Source organism: Mirounga angustirostris, unplaced genomic scaffold (genome assembly GCF_029215605.1).
Source record: "Mirounga angustirostris isolate CCGP_5_RB_7025 unplaced genomic scaffold, mMirAng1.0.hap1 SCAF_7, whole genome shotgun sequence".
Taxonomy (NCBI): domain Eukaryota; kingdom Metazoa; phylum Chordata; class Mammalia; order Carnivora; family Phocidae; genus Mirounga; species Mirounga angustirostris.
In genome coordinates this window covers 23,642,377-23,665,782 of record NW_026991715.1, presented here as the reverse complement: position 1 = coordinate 23,665,782, position 23,406 = coordinate 23,642,377, and the positions used below count along the sequence as shown (strand labels likewise).

At 35.2% G+C, this 23,406-nt stretch overlaps 1 protein-coding gene across 1 annotated transcript in view; it reads left to right on the top strand.

Moving 5' to 3' along the window:
- The window catches only part of FBN2 (fibrillin 2), a 257,403-nt gene that overhangs the window by 69,477 nt on the left and 164,520 nt on the right, over positions 1–23,406 (top strand). The window contains exon 7 of the mRNA XM_064595850.1: positions 10,871–10,996. Coding sequence (XP_064451920.1) covers positions 10,871–10,996 — 126 coding nt within the window. The remainder of the gene's footprint in view (positions 1–10,870; positions 10,997–23,406) is intronic.

Below are 23,406 nucleotides of genomic sequence, written 5' to 3'. Positions count from 1 at the left end.
ATAATTTGGTAAACGTATCTCTGACAGTGGCCTCTACAGATTTTTGTTAGTTTTGTAGTTTTGTAAAAGTTAATGTTAAAAACTGGGCTGTATCCAAACTCTTCCAATGAGAACTATAGGGATGCCCAAGGGATGAACCTACATGTCAGCTGTGGACTTAGAATGGTTTTGTGTTTTGTCTCTTGGCTTATTATCTGTCACAGGTCAGACCTAATATGGAAACCATGTAAATGTCATTTTTAGTCTGCTGTTTTTGGGGCACCTGGGTGACTCAGTCAGTTAAGCGTCTGCCGTCGGCTCAGGTCATGATCCCAGGGTCCTGGGATTGAGCCCCACATTGGGCTCCCTGCTTGGTGAGGAGTCTGCTTCTCCCTTTGCCCCTCACCCCATTCTTGTGCACTCTCTCTCTCTCAAGTAAAAAAAAAAATCTTTAAAAATAATAATAATTATCTGCTGTTTTCTATGGGTAATAAAAACCTCTATCTTTGATACAATTACCAGTCTGATTTTATAGTTTCTGATAAAGTAATTTTTATAGAAGATATACCATATATTATATTCACCATACTTCATAGCTTTCCTAGATTAGAAATAGAATACAGTAAAATTTATATAATTTATATAGATTCCTATTAAAGAGAAAATACTATGTAGATCTAGACTAATAATGACTGGATTTACTAAGGTAATACTTTCTGTTTATTCTATAGCGTGTATCCCTTTCTGATATACTTGCTCATTTATTGTCTTTATTGCTTTTACTTTCCCCCCCAGTGAAAATGTAAGATCCATTAGGTCATAAATCTCTTTTATTCATTAATGTCTCTGAGGCATCTGGAAGAGTGCCTAACATGTGGTAGATACTCAGTAACTATCTTTTGAATTAATAAATGGGATTAACACACTTCCAGAAACCACTATTTCATAAAAATAGTCCAGTTCAGAAAAACTCTTTTAACTTCAACCAAAACATCCCCAATTACTGAATCCTCATCGTCTACATTTGCGTTTAAGCTTTTTTCTCTTTACCTTTATATTTTGTCAGAGAGGCCTAGTTTTTCTGAACACACTTACGAAATGTAGGATCTGATCTCAAATTTCCCTAATGCCCTTCAGGATTTAGTAATGTCTGAAGGCTTATTTATTTGATTTTGTTTATGCAGTGAAGATAAGTTTTCAGTTCCATTTGCCTAAAAATATAATGGATAAATACAGCGACAGGAACAAAATGAAACTTGCCACATGGTTAAAATATCTGGAAAAGCAAGTTTAAAAAGTTCTGCTTTATTTCAAAATCATGGCATAGTCAGAAGCCTCTCAATTAAATACTAATCCACAGTTCAGGCTATTTTAAGACTGCATCTTAATGTGATTTCATTTTCCCTTTAAATTCCTAGACTGTTTCCCAAATACTCTGCCAAATTGATTTAGAAGATACATGGCATGAAAAATATAACATGATAAAACATGATACATGCGTGTCATACTTTTTACAATAATAGTGATCTTTTTGATTGTATAATTGAAAATTTTTGAGTTAAAAATAACTTTCAGATGCATAGAAGATGATTGCAAATAGCTTTATATTGGTTCTAAAATGTGGTTTATATTAGCCAAGAAAGAACATTTCTGAAGTTTGAAACATAATGTTACTCTGTAGTTGATGCAGTTAGTGAATTACCTTATTTGTGGCTTCAGAGGACATGAAATATGATCTCGTATTAAACAGAGTAACTGTTCATATGTAGATTTCCATAAAATTTATATCGACTCCTATTTAAGAGAAAATACTGTGTAGATCTACTAGATTAGTACTGAGTAGATTTACTAGGATAATACTTTTTGTTTATTCTAAAGCATGTATCACTTTCTGATATGCTTGATTATTTACTGTCTTTATTGCTTTTACTTTCCTCCAGCTGGAGTGTGAGATCCATTAGGTCATGAATCTGTTTTTATGATGATTCTTAAGTTGATACTTAAATGAAAATTAAGATGATACTTAAAACAAATTACGCTGTGAAGAGAAGAGTGCATCTTTTATATTTAACTGTTGCCATGATGTCCTTTTGGACTGAAGTGAACATTGTCAGGGCGGTGCACATTCTTAGCGTGCTGGCTGCTTGGTCGTAATGATTCATGGCTTCTTGCGTGTTGAGAGCCATTTCTGTTCTACCCCTTCTGCCCAAGACTAACTCACATTTAGTTTTGCACTTCCTTCTATTTTCTTCAATATCCAGAGTTAAATAATACAGGCCTTAAAATTTAAGCTGTCATAAAATGAGTGAATTAAAGGTTTAAAAAGTGGCGTTAAGCCCTTTTTGAAGAATATATACAAACTTTAAATATGTCACAAACTGCCATGTGCATCTGTTGTATTATTTTCTTAAAGTTTCTTACTCTCTTTTAATCTGTACAGTCTTCATGAACCTACTCTAGTTGATAGGATATTTTATTTAATATTAGTACTTGACTTTAAGTCTTTTAGATTTTCAAATGAATAGGGTCATCTAAAATTTTTAAAAAATATATTAAAATTTGTAGTTACTAATTTGTTATTTGATTTTTAAGAATTCGTCTTTCAAACTATTCCAACCATTTCCCAAACTGAAAAGATGGCAGAAGCAATTTGCTCATTAAATTGTGTCTTTTGCTTTGTCCTGGACAATAGTAATGGGCTGATATTGAGCCTCTGTTCTATTCCCTGCCAATTGAGAGGCACAAGACATCAGACCTACACGACAAGAGTCAGGACCTAGCTAGGACACAGGACAAGGACTTGAATAAAGAAACAACAGTACAGACCCTAAATCAGTCCCTGCCAAACCAATGGTGCTGTGTGTTTTTTTCAAATGATTACAGTGTTCAGAAATATCTAATTCATTTACTCAGGTTGTGCATGAGAAGTGTAGAGAAGCTGTACCTCCCCTGAACCCACACAGGCATGGCTCGTCCCTCAGTCATAGATGGGAAGGAAGATGCCCTCAGTAGAAAGTTATTTCCGGGCCTTCTTTACAGCCCCAAAAGGAAAGGAGATTTGGTTCATTTGATTAGTATAAATTATTAAAGACATATTTATCTGGGCTGTCTACATTTTTCTAGTTAACCAGATCATTATAAAGTTTAACTTCCGTTGGCACTGTGTGAAAACAAGCCATTCCCATACAATCCAGAAAATTTACTTAAATCATAATTAATTGTAGAAACTCCCTCTTTTTTTTTAAATAATGTGTGGGTGATATATGTGTGTGTTGTGTATTATATCTTAATGAAAGAAGATGTTACTTGAAAGACACATTATACATGGTGAAACTTCAATGAAGTAAGCACAGGGCTATTCCTATATACTTCTACACTTCACAAACATACATCTTAATGAAGGAAGATGTGATTTGAACAACAGTTTATATGCAATGTGGTTTCAGTGAGGTACACATTACAGCTATTCCCATATGCTTCTACACATATGTTTGCAGATGCTTAGATCTTAATGACAGAAGATGGTACTTGAAAGATGAATTATACAGTGTAGTTTCATTGAGTTAAGAACAAGTCCATTCCCATACATTTCTTTTTTTTTTTAAGTTTTTATTTAAATTCCAGTTAGGATACAGTGTAATATTAGTTTCAGGTGTGATTCAGTACTTTTCATACAGCACCCAGTGCTCATCACAACTCTTACTTAAAGATAGAATATGCTCCTTCTTCTAACTGAAGAAAAACTAACAATAAATAATAGAAAACAAGATCTTCTAAAATAAAATTCTGCTCCCCCCAGTTGAAAGCAGGATGAACACTTGAAACTGTTGGGAAGTCTTTGGGACAGGGCAAGTCTTCTGAGTATTTACTCTGAGTCTCAGCATTCTGAAAGGCTCTTCATAGGCTGTGGATCTCCTTTTGGAGAGGCCCCTGAGTGAGAGAGGTCTACTACAGATCCTCAGGGGAAGTTGAAACCCCTGGTGAATATCTCAGAGAGTGTGTATCTGAAAAGGCAGAGTAGAGGTTCATACCCCCACCCGAAAGTTGAAAATTAATACAAAGGCAAAAAAAGAAAAAGTGGGAGAGAATTTGGTAAGCAGGTACCAGCAAGTATTTCATATAGAAATTTCTTTCAAACCAACTTGTTTCTTCTTGGGCTCTCTCCACTTTTGCTTGAGTAGGAAATGGCCCCATTTAAAGATGAGTAATAAAGGGAAAAGGTCTACATGTAACAACTGAAAAAAAGAGAAAAACATTTGAAAGAGGCAAGTGAACATGCTTCAAGGAAGAATAACCCAAATAAACACAAGATTTATACATTTCTTAGCTTCAGGAAAGGAAAAGCAGTTTGTTTCTTCTCTTAAAACGTGCTCAACGGAGAGTTATAAGAATTCAGTAAAGACAACCAGAGATAAAAAGTGGGTTGGTAGTACTCAAACAAGAAACTGAAGAAGGATTTGAAACTTTACCTAATGGAAAGCAAATAATACATATATACATATAAGCATACATGAAACTGAAAAAATATCAGTGACAAAAGTTAAAATCAAGGAAACCACAAACCATAATGTCAGAGAACAGTAATTAGGCAATGATTATAAAGAATCTGATACACAGTGAAATCAGACTAAAGGAAGCTGTGGAAAGGAACTGAAGAAGAGTCTTAGAGATAAAATAGAAGGATTTTCTAAAGTGGATAAAAGCATCAGGCTGCAGATTGGAAGGCACAAAACTTCAATAAAAATCGGAATTAAATGGAATCCCATCGGCAAAATAAAACAGAATTAGCAAGTATTTTTTTAAAGGAAGTACCTTGAGTCTGAAACTTCTCTAGAGCAACTCCTAAAGACCAGAAAACAGTGTGGCAGTGTTTGCAGACTTCTGAGGTAATGACCTCTGCTTGATTTGACATATTTTTAAATGAAATTATTTTAGTTGCTTTGTAGAATGTCAGTAATAGGGGGACCAGAGTGAAAGCAAAGAAACCATTTAGAAGGTTGCTATTGTAGTACAACAGATATATGTTGGAGGTTGAGACCAGAATGGAGTATAGGAATGAGAACTTAAGTTTTAAAAATGGATCTAATTTGGTGATGGGCAAAGTTAACAAAAAAAATGAGTTCATAAACTAGAATTACCATTACCTTCTCACATGATTTATAACCTTAGTTAATAGACATACACTGAAGAGATTGTATAAGGTTTAAGTTTCAAAAGATTTGAATTCTAAACCTGAAGCTAATTACACTGTATGTTAACAAATTGGAATTTAAATAAGAATTTGAGAAAAAAAAGAGAAAGATTTAGCTTTATTCTATAAAATCCTTACATGTGATTTGAAGTTGCTGTACATTTAAAGAAATAGTTTTTGTTTGAACTGAAGGAATGAACAACACATCTATATAATCAAGACAGTGGGAAACTATTCAGACGTTAGTTGCTTACATTAGCACTTTGACAATGTAGAATGTCTTGTGTAGTTTGAAGGTCTGAGGCTTGCTTTTTTTAGAGAGTGCTTGTGTATGTTTCTAGGTTCAAGTTGATTATTTCTACAAGATATTTGTAAAATTTTTGCTTTTCATTTTAATAATTAACTACCTAAAAGAAATTAATTCTGTATGGCTGCGTGGTCTAGGATACTTCAAAAATAAAGGTTTTATTTTTCCTTCTAGGAAAATACTTTTTAGGCAATTACAAAATAAGCCCCATAAAGTCGATTTGCTTTTTCCTTTGAAAAATTACTGAATCTACTAAATATGGAGTCAAAGATTTTATGAATAGTATTAAGGGATTTATAGGTTTGGCCCCATTTTTCAGCTTATATCATGATATTCTTTCTCTGATTTATCTTCCAGGAGAAGAGGTTTCTGGGGATGTCTTATACCACACTGTAATGAGGGTGGAAATGTAGTACATTTTAAAAAATAATGTGGTTTGAAATGTTCTGAATTAAACAGTTCAGTATATAAATTTCTTGTTATATATTTCATTCTAGTTGTTTTGTTTGGATCAGATATCCTTAAATAAGACAATGAAATCTACTTTAATTTCAGTATAAAATATTTTGGGCTATTGTAATTTCTTCTAGACAGATAAAATGAGGAAGAAATAATAAAGATGCTAAGCTTTTTGTAGGCTTAAATTCTCTAATTTACATACTCTAAGATACAGCAAACTTGTGGACTTATCAAAAAATAATAGGGTAAATCAATGTATACTGACTTAGAGATATATCCACAAAATAATTTCAGTGAAAAAAAAAAGCAAGATGCAGAACAACACATAGAGTGTGATCTTACTCTTGTTACATAGCCACCCAAGAGTCCCTAGCTATATATATATTTTTTTGTACAGGCTCTTTATCAAGTTGGGGAAGCTCCCTTATATTCCTGGTTTATTGAGGGTTTTGAAATGACTAAGTATTGAATTTTGTCACTTGCTTTTTTCACATTATAATATGATCATGTGTTTTCTCTTTCTTAGTCAACATGTTAATATAATGCATTATACTGATTGATGTTTGAATGTTGAAGCAAACTTAAATTCCTCGGATTAACCTCACTTGGTCATGATGTATTAATTTTTTATGCATTGCTAAAGTTGCCTTGCTAAGAATTTTTGTGTGCCTATTCAAAAAGTATATTATTATGTTGTTTTTTTTCTTGTAATATATTTTTCTAGCTTTGGGGTAAGGGTAATGCTAGCCAAATAAAATGGGTAGGCTAGTGTCCCCTGTTCTCTTTTTCTGCAAGAATTTTTGTACAGGGGCGCCTGGGTGGCTCAGGCGGTAAAGCGTCTGCCTTCGGCTCAGGTCATGATCTGAGAGTCCTGGGATTGAGCCCTATGTTGGGCCAGGCTCCATGCTCAGGAGTCTGTTTCTTCCTCCCCCTATGCCTGCCACTCCTCCTGCTTGTGCTCTCTTTCTCTCTGTCAAATAGGTAAATAAAATCTTAAAAATTTTTTTGTGTGTGCAGCTCACCTGCTTATTTCTTCCTTAAGTATTTGAAAGGATTCAGCAGTAAAGCCACCTAGGCCTAAAGTTCTCTTTGTGCAAGAATTTTCAAGTATGGGGAATCTGGGTGTCTCAGTTGTTAAGCATCTGCCTTTGGCTCAGGTCATGATCCCAGGGTCCTGGGATTGAGCCCCGCATTGGGCTCCCTGCTCAGCAGGAAGCCTGCTTCTCCCTCTCCCACTCCCCCTACTTATGTTCCCTCTCTCGCTGTGTCTCTATCAAATAAATAGATAAAATCTTAAAAAAAAAAAGAATTTTCAAGTATGAATTAAATTAACTTCAATAGATGTAGGTCTGTTCAGATGATCTCTTCTTGAGTGAGCCTTGGTAGTTCTATCTTTCTAGGAATTTGTACACTTTATCTAAATTGTTGAATTTAGTGCCATAATGTTGTTCATACTATTTCCTTTGATCCTTTTAATCTCTGTAGAATTTGATCAGATCTAATCAGTTTTACTTGTATTTCCAGAGAGCCAGGTTTTGTAGTGACTGATAATCTCTGTTGTTTGACAATTTTTCTATTTTATTATTATTATTTTCTTGCTTCTGTCTACTTTTGGTTTAATATGCTCGTCTTCTTAAAATTTCTTTACATAAAAACTTAGGTAACCAATTTTAGACTTTGCTCTTTTTGTAAATAAGCATCTTAACTCTACGTATTTATCTCTAAGCACCGCTCTAGCTGGGTCCTACCAATTGTGATATGGTGTATTCTCATTTTTCATGTGATTTCTTCTTTGAATCATGGATTATTTCAGAGTATATTGTTTAAATTCCAAATGTTTGAGGATATTCCAGATGTTTTTTATTATTCATTTCTAGTTTAAATCTGTTGTGTTTAGAAAACATACTATGTATGAGTTTAATTTTTTTATGTTTAATGAGCCTTTTTACATGGCCTCAGAATATGTCTTGGTAAAATATCCCATGTGCTCTTGAAAATAGCTTATATCCTGCTAAAGTTGGGTGGGGTGTTCTATAAATGTCAACTAGGACAAGTTGGTTGAAAATACAGTTCAAGTCTTATGTATCCTTGCTGATTTTCAGTCTACTTGTTCTGTTAGTTACTAAGGAATATGAAAATGTCCAACTATAATTGTAGATTTGTCTCTTTCTTTTTTCAGGTCCGTCACTTTCTGTTCTGGGTGCTTAACATTTTAATCAGCATATACACCTTGTACATTATTATGTCTTCTTAACGAATTGACCCCTTTGTTATTATGAAATATCCATCTATATCTCTGGTAATGGTTCTTGTTCTGATGACTGCTTTGTACAATAACTTAGCCACTTCAGCTTTCTTTTGATTGAGTACGTGATACATCTTTTCATTCTTTTCCTTTTTAAGCTATCTCTGTCAAAGTGGGTTTCTTGTAAGCAAAATAAATTACATCTTTTTAAAAAATCAATTATGGCAATTTCAGCCTTTTTAATTGAATTACTAATACCATTTACACTTCCTATGATTATCAGTATTATTGATTTTAAATCTGTATCTTACTGTTTCTTGTCTTTTTGTCCCATCCATTTTTTATCCCTTTTTGCCTGCCTCTATTAGAGTGAGTATATTTTAGTATTTCATTTTATCTCCATAATTGGATCATTAGCTCCATCTCTTTAACATTATAAAATGTTAGTTTTATTTAAAATTACAAAATTTAGTGTTTGTCTTTACATATTTAACTTATTGTAGTCTGTATTCAAGTAATATTATGCCACTTGACTTATAATGTAATAATTTTACAATAGTATTCTTTTCTTTCCCCCTTTAATCCTTTAGCTATTGTGGTTATACTATTTACTTCTTTGCATTTTGTAATCTTCAAAATACATTACTATTATTTTGCTGTTGCTGTTTTCAACAACCAGTTATCTTTAAGTTTATTTAAAAATAACAAATAGGTCTTTTAAATTTATCAACATGCTTACTAAATTTTCAGTGCTTTTTTGGTTTTTATATAGACCATAATTTTCACCTCATTTTTATTTTTCCTCAAGAACTTTTTTTTTTTAAAGTGGGCTCCACTCAGTGTGGAGCCCAACATAGGGCTGGAACTCACGAACCTGAGATCAAGACTGAGCTGAGATCAGTAGTTGGACGCTTAGGCAGCTAAGCTACCCAAACACCCCTCCTGCTAAAGAACTTCTTTTAACATTTCTTGTGGACTCTTAACTTTTATTTGTCTGAACATCTTTATTATAGTTTCTTGGATTTCATTCGTCAATATTAAGATTTTTGGTTCCTAAATGGATAAAACTAATAGCTTAAAGAATGAAGAAGATAATTGCCATGTTTAAAGTTTTAAATTTAGAAAAAGAGTATGACACTACTAATTCGAAGGGTACATATACCCCAGTGTTTATAGCAGCATTATCAACAATAGCTAAATTATGGAAAGAGCCCAGATGTCCACTGACTGATGAATGGATAAAGAAGAAGTGGTATATATATACAATGGAATATTACTCAGTCATCAGAAAGAACAAAATAGTGTCATTTGCAACGATGTAGATGGTGCTAGAGAATATTATGCTAAGCAAAATAAGTCATTCAGGGAAAGACAAATTCCATATCACTCATATGTGGAACTTAAGACGCAAAATAAATGAACAAAGGAAAAGAAAAAGACCAAGAAACAGACTCTTAACTCTAGAGAACAAACTGATGGTTACCAGAGGGGAGGTGGGTGGAGAGATGGGTGAAATGGGGGATGGGGATTAAGGAGTGCACTTGTGATGAGCATCAGGTGATGTATATAAGTGTTGAATTATTTAATTCTACACCTGAAACTAAGCTGGATGTGAACTAACTAGAATTTAAATAAAAACTTGAAAAAAAAAGAGTGTGACAAATTCAATGTAACACTGTTTAAGGGATACAGACAACTTTCAGATGAAGAAATCTGAAAGCTAACACACATAGTAATTAGTAATTAGAGAAGTGAAAACTAGAATTAATATCCTTTTACAATTATTAGACCAAAGAAAATTAGGATTTTGGATATTTATGTCATGTGTTAGCCGGGAGGGGAAAAAAGACCCCACAAGAATCCTCATGGACAATAGAGGTTGGTGAACTACTTGTAGGTGTATGGATTGCCAGTGGTATGAAGGCATTTTGACTGTTGGGCACTGTTTATTCATACTGGGTGTATATATATACTCTGTGATATAGTAATTCTGCTCTGGGTCTACAGCAAAGGGATTAAGAGTCTCTGAGTTTACACAGTCCATAGTTACCCAACTCCATAAAGAGACATGGTAGAGACTTTGATTTTATCATGCCCTGAGCTGGTGAGAAGAAGATGGACGTAGGGGCGCCTGGGTGGCTCAGTTGGTTAAGCGACTGCCTTCGGCTCAGGTCATGATCCTGGAGTCCCGGGATCGAGTCCCGCATCGGGCTCCCCGCTCAGCGGGGGGTCTGCTTCTCCCTCTGACCCTCCCCCCTCTCATGTGCTCTCTCTCTCTCATTCTCTCTCTCTCAAATAAATAAATAAAATCTTTAAAAAAAAATAAAAAAATAAAAAAAAAAAAAAAAAAAAGAAGATGGACGTAGCCTGAGCACCCATCACCAGGAGAGTGAAAACATCCAGAAGCGTTCTGCAGGAAATCAAAGCAAGAGATCGGTTTTCCACACAACAACAGGGATGGATTTTCTTAATAAAAAATAAAATTCCAAGAGAAAATAACAATGCAAATGAGATCTATACCGTACATGATTAATATGAATTAAAATGTATGCCTACAAAGTGGTCCCAATTCCCCTTACACCATGCTCTTGAGAATAACTGATCTTTCTCTGTACATTACATTAAAGAAATAGGTGTAGATATTCTGGAAGGTAGGGGTATCTTTGTTCACAGTGCTTTCTTCTTGCAGATGTTGATGAATGCCAGGCGATTCCTGGGATATGCCAGGGAGGAAACTGCATCAATACCGTGGGCTCTTTTGAGTGCAAATGCCCTGCTGGTCATAAGCAGAGTGAAACTACTCAGAAATGTGAAGGTAAGTGTCTGCATTTGGAGGGGCATGTTTACTGATGGCTCTGAATCCCAGAAAGTCATAATTTCATTTAGAATTTTGAAGAAGTCAATCATAGTTAAAATTCTTTATTTTAGTGGGAGGATGAAGGCATAGATGTTAGAATGGTTTTGTATCGGTTTGTGTGTTTAATGGGTTTGATTTAGAAAGAGCCAGTGAACATTTTACAAGGGGTTTGTTACTCAGTTTCTCTGTCGTAGTGGGAATGGGAGTCATCAGCCCTTTATATTTTTCCTTAATAAAGTGGTTTTCCAATTCACTTACACAATTATATCAAAAGATTAAAATTCTGAGTGAAGTACAGTGTCTGTCATAAAGTGATGCATTAGAAGTTGGCACTCTGTCCTATGTTATTAAATAAGTATTTGGAATTTTGTGTTGAATATTGTTTCTCGGCTGCCTGCCAAGTGAAAAAACCAGTATAATTGACTCAGAGAGAATTTGGAAATTACTGCAACAGGTATTCTGTGAAAGAATAGCTTACTCAAATACATATCAAAAAATAATTTTCTGGAATGTGATTATAATATTGAATGTGAACTGAATATAATTTTGAAATATGAACTCCATAAGCATTCCTCATAGAGGATAAAATCACTTGCTATATTTATGTGTGATTGGAAGCTTTATCATTATTACAGAATTCAAGAAGCTTCTAAAAGTGTCTAGCTTTCCTAACATGGATAGAATGTTGTTAGAATAATTAGAATATTCTAACATTATTCTAACATTAGAATAATGTTGATACTTCCAGTAGAATGATTACTTACATCAATTTATTCCCATTGAGGTAATTTTTTAAAGGCAAATACTATATTTTCATTTTTTTGTGACATAAGCATTCATATCTACTCAAAGTTTAGAAAAAAAATTATTCCAGAAATTTGTTTTTGGCAGTCTGGCTTACCTGAGGTGGAAAAATGTGAATTTGAGCTTACATGGGAATTCAGTAAATCTGAAATTGATTTCATATGCCTGTTATGATTTTATCTGGGAGCATTTTCTGAGTTGAGTAAACTAAAAGTAGCAAATACATATTATAATTGCTTCCTGTGAAGAAACCGTCACAAGTTTATTTAGGCCTGTTTACCTTCAGTAACTAAAATCATCTTTTAGTGTACATAGTTAAGTCTTCTGTTCTTTCCTTTCTAAAAGGCAGTATTTGGGGGTTATTTTTTGTTGCTTGGTTATAAAAAGTTTAGTCCCTCTCTGTAGAAAAAACAGTTTGGGAAAAGGTAAAATCTAAAGTTTAATTATAGAAGACAAACAGGAATACGAACTATTTTTTTGGACGGGAGGTAGAGGTAAGTACATGCTATGGTTCCAACACCAGAAGTCATAATTCCATGAACCCAGGGAACATGTATCATTCTATATTTTCTATTTGGCTTACTGCCTTTCTAGTCTACTCTAAATTAATCATCATAATTATATACAATTTACATTTTTTCAACTTAATTTCATGCTTCCACAAAAGAAAAGGTAATAAAGTGTGGCTAATTATATTAAAGACCCAATAAATTCTCTCTGAAACTCCTAGGAAGAATGTCTGTACAGCTTATGCCATTTAAATATAATATTGATAACCAAAGTCTGCTTACATTGGAAAGGTTAAGAAAAATACTTGGAAGATGGGAAAATTAAGTGAGCCCAGGAGTTGGACCAGTGAGATGGGGACTTGCAGAAGGTCTGGGTTAAGCTGCTGTATCCTTGCTACTGCTTGTATTTTCCTTCCTGGCCTCTTTGGGGGTTAATTCTATATGGCTCAACCTTTTGTCATTGTGCTTCACTTTTTACTTCTGAAATACGATCTAGACTAGATCCAAGGGTGGTAGACTTAGGAACAAAGACAGTGTTTGATAGTAGGTGAGAAGGCACAGCCACTGACTGATGAAAGTGGTTGTGACATTTCCATTAATCATCAGACAATGTATTTCTTCTTAGTTGAAAATAGAATGAGCCTTTTCCACATCACACTTCATCAAAACAACATATAGAGCCAAGGCAGAGTTTGGAGGGAGACAGTGCAACTCTTTATTCACACTTGTCTATGTTCTTTAGTAAAGGGGGCTGTCGACGTAATGTAGGCGCCACCCAGAGCCTGAATCCAGTCCTCGCCTTCCTTACTTCCTGCCCAGGCAGCCACATCCACTTAGCCATTGCCCAGAAAGAATTATGTGATTTAATATTTGGGATTGGTGGGGAATAGCAGAATTGGAAGAAGTGGTGATTAGAATTTGAAAACTAAAGGTTTTATGAAGCCTTTACTTTGTGTGTAAGTCATATTTATTTGGATATGTCTTAAAAGTAACGATTACCAATTTTCCTTAAGTAATAGTGTTCTTTTATGTAAAAGATCAAGTGGTATTTCCTTACATAAAACTATTTATTGTAATTGGTAGCATGATGTATCTGGAAAGACTGTAAACTATTGCTGCACTCAGTGACAGCTTTGAATTATAGTGAGTTTATGTATGGTTTATACAGTGTCAGTGTAAAAATGTTGACATAAATTTAAAGTTAGTATTTGCCCTAAATAAAAATGTCACCATAGCAATTACTTTTGACCAACTGTCAAAGGTAAGATATTTTAGTTTTCTATGTAGCTTACAATGTGAACATAAAATATAGTAGTATTGGAAGATTTACATGAAAATGATGACCTTTCTGTTTCTCTTATGGCGCATATTAGATTTCTGTTCATACGGCAATGAAATTTTCTAAAATCTTTTTCAGCCTAAGTTTCTGGGTTTGTTCAGAACTAAGAAAGCTAACCACTGTTTTGAATCTGAGTCATTTGGGGGAAATGGTGGGCAGCAAAGTGAGGTCATTAACTTTAAAAAATTGTGTTACTCTTTTTTTGGTGGATATCTGTAGGTTGACCATCTCACTCCCAACACTTGGGTAAGATCCTTGAGGGCAAAAACTCTGTCTTGTTTATTGCCATATCCTCAAGCCTGGAACTGTTCCTGCTATATCTATCGCAAGCTCCTAAAAATATATGTTGAGTAATTGGGAGTATGGTGGATAATAATTTAATTTCCTTGACTTGGGTTGAGTGTCCAAAAAGAAAGGTAAAATGTAGGGCCAGAGTTAAAATTGTATTTGGAAAGAGGGCAGTGTCCCATATTATGGGAATTTTTCCTTCACCTGATTTTTTTTTCATTTCCTTAATAATCTTATTTTGCTCTGGTTACCATTCAAAGACAAAGAGCATAAGTAGTAAGTGCAGTTTGGCATTTTTAGATCTTTGTGTCATTACTCCTCTTTGCTCATCTGCAAGTAATACTTATGGAGTCAGGGACCTTCCCTCTCTATTTAAAAGAAATTACTGTCTTCTGCTTGTTCGCTGGAATATCTTCATAGCTAAAATCGTATCCTGAAAGGCTTGTTCTGCTGAAAATTTAAGTTTCGACACATATAGTTTATAATAAAGTGAGAAAAAATGGTGGGGCAGCATTCATCTCTTGAGTTAATGTCTGAAACACATGACCAAGTATCTGTATTGAGACTTCTTTTTGTTTTATATCATTGTTTGGGTGGATTCTCCTATCTGAGAATCTGAGCCCAGAACATAAAGGAATGCTCATTTCTGTGTGTGTGTGTCTGTCTGTCTGTCTGTCTAAAGGAGAATCCATTATTTTCCCCCTTCACTCATTTAGGGTCTCAGATTCAGTTAAGCCTCTCAGGCCTACTGAAGTCAAGTCATTTCTCCTGGGCCAGTTTGGCTCCAGAATCTTTTCCTCATTCTGTTGTACAGTGGAGAAAATGATTTGTTGGTGGAGTAAACTATTTCTTCACATCCAAAGAGAAGTTTTCTTCAGTTACTATATTCAGAGATTCATTCTTCCAAATATCCATTTAATTTAAATGAGGAAGGAAAGTGGCACACATCAATATAATATGAAATTGTATATTAGAATGCTGTCCAGAATTTTTTATTTTTATGATAAAATGTTATTTTGAATTTTGGTCCACTTGGAGAAAGCACAATTAGGTGCCAGACGTCCTTGCATGACCTCCCTCTTTCAGACTATACCTTCTTTAACATTCTTCGCTGCAGTTATTCTTTCCTGGCTTAAATGGAAGGCAGGAAAATAACATCATTGCACTGGGAAGCTTCCCTTCAGTGGCTCTTTATATGTCAAATAGTTGTTTGCAACTTATTCTGAAGAAGTCTTCAGCTTTGTTCCATTACCACAGCGTTTAGTTGTTGGAGATATGTGACAACAAATATATTTATGCTCACGAAATCATGAAACTTGTTGGCACAGTATCTTTAGTTGCTGTTGCAGCTCTGCTTTGATAAACCATGGAAAATAAACTTCTGTCCCAAACTGAAAAATGCTTCCTTTTACTCGTATTACCAAAAGCGTATTAACTTTAAAATAAATAATAAACTCATTGACTGTTGTCCAAAAGAAAAACTACATATTAAAATTGATACTTAAGTAGGCAGATTGTAAATATTGGAAACACATAAAACTTTTTAGGTCATCAATTTAGAAACCACAGAAGTATCATTTTCAAATCCTTTTTAAAAGAAATCTACAGCATTATAATTAAAAAATAGATTCTCTCTCCCTTAAATAAGAAAGCCCAGTCTGATAAACTCAAGCCTGCTTTCTGCCCCATAACAAATAAGTTATTCCTCTATCACATCACTTATTACATTGTATTTTATTTATTTTTCTTGTCTGACTGCTGACAGAGTATAGATCACACCAAAGTATGTTAATAAAAGCTAATGTTTATGGAGCACTTAATATATTATAGACAACACCACCATAAGTGGGTTTTCTTATTAAATCATCACACAGTGGTGTGAGGTTGGTTGCTATCATTAACCCACTGTACAGATGAGGAAACTGAGGCACAGAGAAGCTAAATAACTTTGTCGAAGTTAGGTGGGTTAGAAGCTACAGAACCAGGAGTCTACCCTTCTAGATTTTCTTGAGTTTTCACTCAGCCAGAGCCGTTGAGGGAACACAAGAGGATGACCTGGCAGCACATAGCCCAGCCCACAGATTGCATTTACAGGAGGAAGCTCATGGAGTCAGCAGCAGCAACAGGATTATGGTTCTCTCTTTACTTGTTGCATTATGTGGTAGTGCCCTGCAATCCAGCAAAGGCAGAATTAGAACCAGTTTAGTGATCTTAGCACTGGCTTTGGAGTTTGGGTGGTTGGAAATAGCATGGTCTCTCTCCTCTGATATGATCAAGGCTGAAAAAATTGGAACCTTGACCTCCAGGCCTGTTTCTACACTTCAGTCTTCATGAATGGGAAACCTTCCCTCTGTGTCATCAGGGTTCAGTGGTCTAAGCCTTGAGATTGCAAATGTATGACCTACAGTTCACTGGCTCCAGCCCAGATCCACCATCTCAGCCCTCTACCAGGATTGACCATCTTAAGCACTCAGATGTAGCAGTTTTCCATAGAACCTTTAGGAAGATTAGCCCACAGGGGCTAATTCTTGAAAAAACTTAACCTTTCTCTCTAACATATGTTTTACTGCCTTTCATGAGTGATATATTAGATATTTAGTCAATGGATTTTTGCTCTAGTTTTTGTTCATTAAAATGAAAATTTACTCCATACCACTATGCTAAAATAACCTATTCACCATGACTTTAGAACTGAAGATTCATCTTAAATGAACCAAAGATATAAGCATGAACAGAAGAAACAGTGGGGTTAAAAACAATCATGAGAATTTTTATATTTTCTTAGATCTGAAAAAGCATTATTTAGTATGTTACCCTACCTAAAGCTATGGAGGTATAGATCAGTAATTTCATCTACATAAAATATAAATTGCATGGCAGTAAAAGAAGAAAAAACTGCTACAAGCAAGAATAAAAGACAATAATAAACTGAAAAAAATTGCAACTTGTAAGACAAAGACCAATTTTTCTAATACATCAGTTCTATAGATGAGTAAGAAAATATCCAATAAAAATGTTCAAGGACATGAACTGTCCATTGACAAGGGAAATACCAGTGACTGTTAAATACACTAAAACATACTTACCCTTACTTAGAAGAAGAAAGTACACAATAACACTATGGAATATCATTTCTACCTATAAACTTTGATAAGAGCAAAATTCTAATGTAAAACTGCATTAGTGAAGGTTTTGGGAAAGAGATACTCTCATAAATTCCTGATAAAAGTATAAAGTTGGCACGACCTCTGTAGAGAGTAATTTAGAATTATCTGTCAAAATTACAAATGTATTTAACATTTAACCCATAAATTTTAATTCAAAGTATTTAACCTAACTGTACTCAATCAAGAAATGATAGCTTAGAAGATTATCCCTCCTTTTTGTAATAGGAAAATATAGTAACATATACATGACAGTAAACCTATTAAATTATGAGTTAGAAACTATTCATCCTTAAAAAGACATTGTGGACACTTTATATATTGATTTGAAAGTATGATTAAGACATACTGTTAACATGGCAAAAGCAAGTTGTAGAACACTTTCATTTACACAGAATGTATTTGTGTGTGCATGTGTTTGCCTGTGTATGCATAGAATGTGCATGGAAGGATATTAGAAAATATGCATCATTGAATATTTTGAGGGTGAAAATATTTTGGGAGAGAAAAGGATGGAAAAGAGACTTCTCTGGGCACCTGGGTGGCTCAGTCGTTGGGCGTCTGCCTTCGACTCGGGTCATGATCCCAAGGTCCTGGGATTGAGTCCTGCATCGGGCTCCCTGCTCAGCAGGAAGCCTGCTTCCCCCTCTCCCCACTCCCCCTGCTTGTGTTCCCTCTCTCGCTGTCTCTCTCTGTCAAATAGATAAATACAATCTTAAAAAAGAGAGAGAGAGACTTCTCAATGAGTGTTCTAGCATAAGTTTTTGACTTTTAACCATGTAAATGTATTATTTGTTAAAAAAATTAAAAACAGAAGAAGGTGAAAAACAGGCTCAGTTACTTTCTTTGTGAAGCTCTCAACAAATTCCTATAGTAGAACTACTGTCTCCCTCCTGGTTGACTGGAACAGTGCATTACAACCTGTTAGACCCTGGTCCTGGGGCATTGCAACCTCTGTCCCTGGAACACTCAGCATGTCCATGTTCCATGCCACCATGCAGACAATATATGCAAATCTAATCCTTATCCAGTGTGAATTAAAAATCTGGGGTTTGAGCAGAATTACACTTAAACTATTACTTTAGGGGCACCTGGGTGGCTCAGTTGGTTAAGCGTCTGCCTTCAGCTCAGGTCATGATTCCCGGGTCCTGGGATTGAGCCCCATATCAGGCTCCCTGCTCAGCAGGAAGTCTGCTTCTCTCTCTCCCTCTGCCTGCTGCATCACCTGCTTGTGCTCCCTTTCTCTCTCTCTCTCTGTGTCAAATAAATAAATAAAATCTAAAAAAAAAAAAACTAGTAAATCAATAAATATTTAGGAACATTGAATGAAATATATTTTATTTAAATGGTTCTCATTAATTGCTGTTCAGGAAAAAAAAATCTCATTGAAATATGTTTGACGACTAGAAATAGAAGTAAAATAGTATGAGAGAGGTAGGTCAAAGATGGTAATTACAGTGAAGCTGATTATAATTTGCTTTTGGCCAAAATACAAGTATTATTTAAAAGAGTGTATGTGATAGTCATATTGTGAAGAAAGGAGATGTTGTTCTTAGATCATCTTAAATAAAAATCTGGTAGAATTCTGGTGATCAGCTGCAAATGAGCTGCATGACCCAGTGAAATTAGGTTTCAAAACACAGGCTGCTCCTTTGCAATGAGGCGGGTTAGGACTTTCAAAGTAGAAAATGAACCAATTTCTCTCTACCCTGTGGTATTTGCATTTGTTTATTTCAGAGATTCTTCTCTGTCTCTGTCTCTCAAAAATACACGTGTACACGCAGACCCACATATTTGTGTGTGTGTTAGTGTGTGTATTGTCCCTTTCTTAGGTACACACAATTACATTAATCATAATATTTGTTTCATGACATATTCTCATTATTATTTTACTCATAGCCTGCCTTTATGTAGTTAAATATCTTCATTAATATAATATGCACCCACAAAACCACGAAAAACAAAAGGTGGGACCAAAACAACCACATGTACCCATGGTGCTTCCCCACCTACCCCCACTCCTACAACATAACTATCACTTTGAAGCCAGGACTCCACATTTTCTTTTCTTTTTAGATTCTTTTATTACACCTGTAGATATTCCATTTATTATTATTACTGTGATTTCAGTTTTTTAAACACTACAATAAAAGGCTTAATACCTTGTGGAACTTACTCTTTTCACTTAATATTATGATGCTACAGTTCATCTGTATTGTTGCACGTTGTTCTAATTCATCTTTAAGGTGAATAATCCATTCTGTCCCATTATGCGGATATACCTTAGTGTGTTCATCCACTTTCCCCCGGTGGCCGTCGTTCTCTGGTTCTTCCTATTGTGAATATTGGCCAGCATACTTGCAGACACATATACTCTGGACCCTGCTGTCCCACGTATCTCCTTCAAAGTAGAGCCCAGTGGTTCCCCTCCTTTGCTCAGCATGGACAGAGCTGCACGATGGAGTCAGGGCCATTTTGATTTTTCAGAGAGATATTTACCCTCTTTTTTGATCCACTTATTTCTGAAAGGTGACTTACTTACATTTCTCTTATGATTGATGTTTGTGTAAGTAGCTTAGGTCATAGCAGCAGTAGTAGATTAGAGCCTTGCTTTACTTGCTATTGCTTGGTGTCAGATGGGGAAACAGAGACCCTAATACTGTGCAATTAGGGTGACCTCCACCTCTTCCTGTGTGTTAGCCTGTGTGTTAGCGAGCCCGCCCCCTAGATTGGTTGAGAAGCGTCTGCTGAGTGATCAGTGGTCTTACCCTGGCTCACAGGGCTAACTCAATCCTCTAGATTAATCCTGAGCTCTCTTCCATGTGGTTTTGGGCTCATTATACAGATTAAGAAATCATACAGGAGAAGCAAAGACACTGCAAACATTCCCATATCTTTTTTGTTTATTTTTGTTTTGCAAATATTACAATTTATTTACATCTCCCCCCAAAGCAGGTACTAAACATTACCAACTCTTGAGCACAGTATTATCTTGATTGCAGTTTTCGGTATTCAATCTTTATTTTTAAGACATATCCATAAAAGGGATGGAGCCTGTAACAACATAAATACCTCCTTGAGAACAAGATTAATTCTGAGCAGTGCTAACAAACTGGCAAAGATTGCTAAAGCTCATCTTCCTGAGCTAACCTGCTCTTAGTCCCCAGCCTTCCTCCTCTCAGTTCTGCACGCTTTTGCCCTTAGGAACAAAATTAAGGATTTTTTTTAACACAGGGCCAATAATGGAAACTTCTTTTTGATTATCTCCTTGTGATATCTTGTTGCCTAAAACTACATTATCTTCAACTCTTCTTTGTAACTCCCACTGTCCAACCAGGTTCTCATAATCTGATTTTCAGATACTTTGCACAATGCCTCTCATAATTTTTCTTTTTGGAGAATCAGAGCTTGTCTCACTTGTCATGCTTTCCTGTGTGTGCTAAGCAAAAGTGACATCCAATGGGGTTGGTGTCTTTCTCTCCCTGTAAAATAGACAATGCTTGTAATCAGATGAATCGATAGTAAAAGTGCTTTGCACTAAGGAATCTACTTTTCATGATGCTTGGGAGGTGGAGCATTGAGTAGCTTAGAAATTTGGAGCATATATATGAAGGGTTAAAATCTAAAATGGAAATCTGCAGCATTTGTGCTTTTATAACCCATTTGGGAAGGACATACTGCCCAGGTGCCAGGCTAGCAATGGGGTTTCCAGGCTTGACTCTTAGAAAGCCCCTGTGTGTTTCATATAAGGAAAACAGAACTTCTAAGAAAGTGCGACCAGTAGGGAAGAGTGATAGGCATCCAGAGAGACAGCCAGACAGCAGCCCAGAGCTGACATTTGAGGCAAAATTAGCACATATCACTTGCTAGTATATTAATCAGAAGTTGCCAGCCTAAACTCTTTTAGTTTTTTCCCACAAATGATTTCCACTATTAAAACACTTGCATTGAATAACTTGGACACTACCTTGACAGCCTTAATCAGGGAGTTCCTGAAGTGACCTCACTCCCTAAATTTCAACCTGAACACAATGGTCTACATGGAAAGTGGCACACATAGTTTTCTGTGAAAGCCTGGAGGAGAATGAGTTCTTTATCTGAGACACAGTGGGTAACATCATTGTTATGAACATGAAGTCTGTGAAAAATCCATATTCCGAAAGAAAGTCATTCAACAAAAAGATACTCTTTAGCGTGTAACTTGGGGTGGTGAATCAAAATTAGGAATATTCAGATCACATTTTATTAAACGATTGATGTTTTAAAGTTTTTCTTCCAATAGCAAGAATACATTGTGGAGAGAAATGGCAGTGTATGTTCTAAGTCCAATTCAGAAAATAAATAGGCGGAGAGAGACTCCATGGCCAAATAGCCCAGGATTTAGTACCCAAACGTTAGGGTCTATGCTCCAGCTACACCACGAGCAAAATGTCTAATCTTGAGCAAATTAGTGCCTTCATGTCTACAGTAGAGATAATGATGGTCTTTTGTGGGCAAGCGTTTTACAAGCATTATATAAGATAAAGCATTTGGCACTTGCGGTCTTTTTTAAAGAAGGCAGTGGTAGCACAAATAAGTTGTAAAAGATTCAGTAAATCATGTGGTTTGAGATCTTAAAAAATAATTGTAAAAGTTCTAATATAACATTTCAATTACGACTTTTAGTACAGTTTCTTATAAAACTCTTTTAATTCTTAAAAAATAAAAAAATGACCCACTAGAGCATGTAGTTGCCTATTCTGATGAAAGTATTAGTAAACAATTAAATGGACCCAAATCCATCGTCATGAAGAGGGAACATGGAACTGGGGATTTAAGATTATCCATTAATTCCTGACTTGGTGCCAGCCTGTTTTATTTCCCTAGCCTCAGTTCCACCCAAATTACAGAAATGGACATTTGAGACCCAGAGGACTAGATTTATTTAACATAACACAATGGTCAGGAAATTACATTTTAGTGGACTCAGAAAACATTTCCCAAATGGTGGGGGAACCAATATTATTTCCTCAGTGCTATTGTATATTTAAATCCTTGGTTTAAAAAAAGATGACAAAAAGGCATGGTAAAGTAATTTACATGTTTCTTGCAGTTCAATTTCTGCTGAAGATCACTGGAAAAATTGAGAGCCTCCAAAACACCTTTCTCAGAGACTTAAAATTGGGTGTGTGTTGGTGATAGAAAAATCTATTTTACCCTGGATTGAAAGGATCAGATGAACGTTTTGAACTTTGCCGTTAGGAAAAAAAGCTATAAACTGAAATATGCCTCCTTATTTCTTCATTTTACTTAACCGATAATCGTTTCATAATGGAAATGGAAAAGTTATAATGCAGACCAAAATAAACAAAATGCTAGTTTTATAATATTCTGGATGTGTATCTTCGGCTTCTGTTGAAAAAAAAAAAAAGTGAGAGAGAAAGAAAAGCTACCTCACAAATTACCATGGCTCAGTGCCTGAAGGAAATTAGTCTACTCTAAAGAAGTGTCCTGCCCTAGTTAGGTAAAAATGTAGCAAAACTTGAAATATAATACCTAGACCCAGGACTGCATTTCTTCCAAGTGTTGTTACTTACTGACCTTCTGTAGTATGTGTCATTCACTACCCAGGCATTGAAAAATGTGTGACGAATTTAAGAAAAGATTTATGGGCTGCTAATTTCTTATAGGTGCTTTCATTTAGTAAATATGTAAATAAAGCTGTGATCATGCTTGAATTATCTTTTTTTTTCTTAGTCCCAAACTAGGACTCTCTCTCTTTTTCTTAATGCGTTCCTCTCTAATTCAGAATAGTGTTTCTCATCTATACTTTGCCTTTGCTAAGTTTTAGTACAATTAATTTTAAGGATAGTGTCAGTGATTTTGAAAATTGTAGCTGGAGGCCACTGCTGTATTCATCCAGTGGTCAGGTAGATCGTTTATCTAAGTACCCACTGTTTTACAGAAGACAACTACTTTAAATAGTCCTCATTTCAAGGACACACAAGTAAAAATAAACAAATTTAGTTACAGTATGAGCACATTTCTTTTAATGTCATCATATGTACATTAGATGAATTGCTGTGTTTTCTATAAGCTTTGGTTTTCCTAGTGGGCTATGGTTTCATATTTCCCATATTAACATGTCTTTTTCAGTTTGATAATGAAGACTATCTGAGGAATATTTTTGTCCTAGTCTAGTAGCAACACATATAGGACAAATGCCAGGCTGATTGTGGGTTTGTATATTCTAGCATGGCTAAATTCTGGTGAATGGCAAAAGAC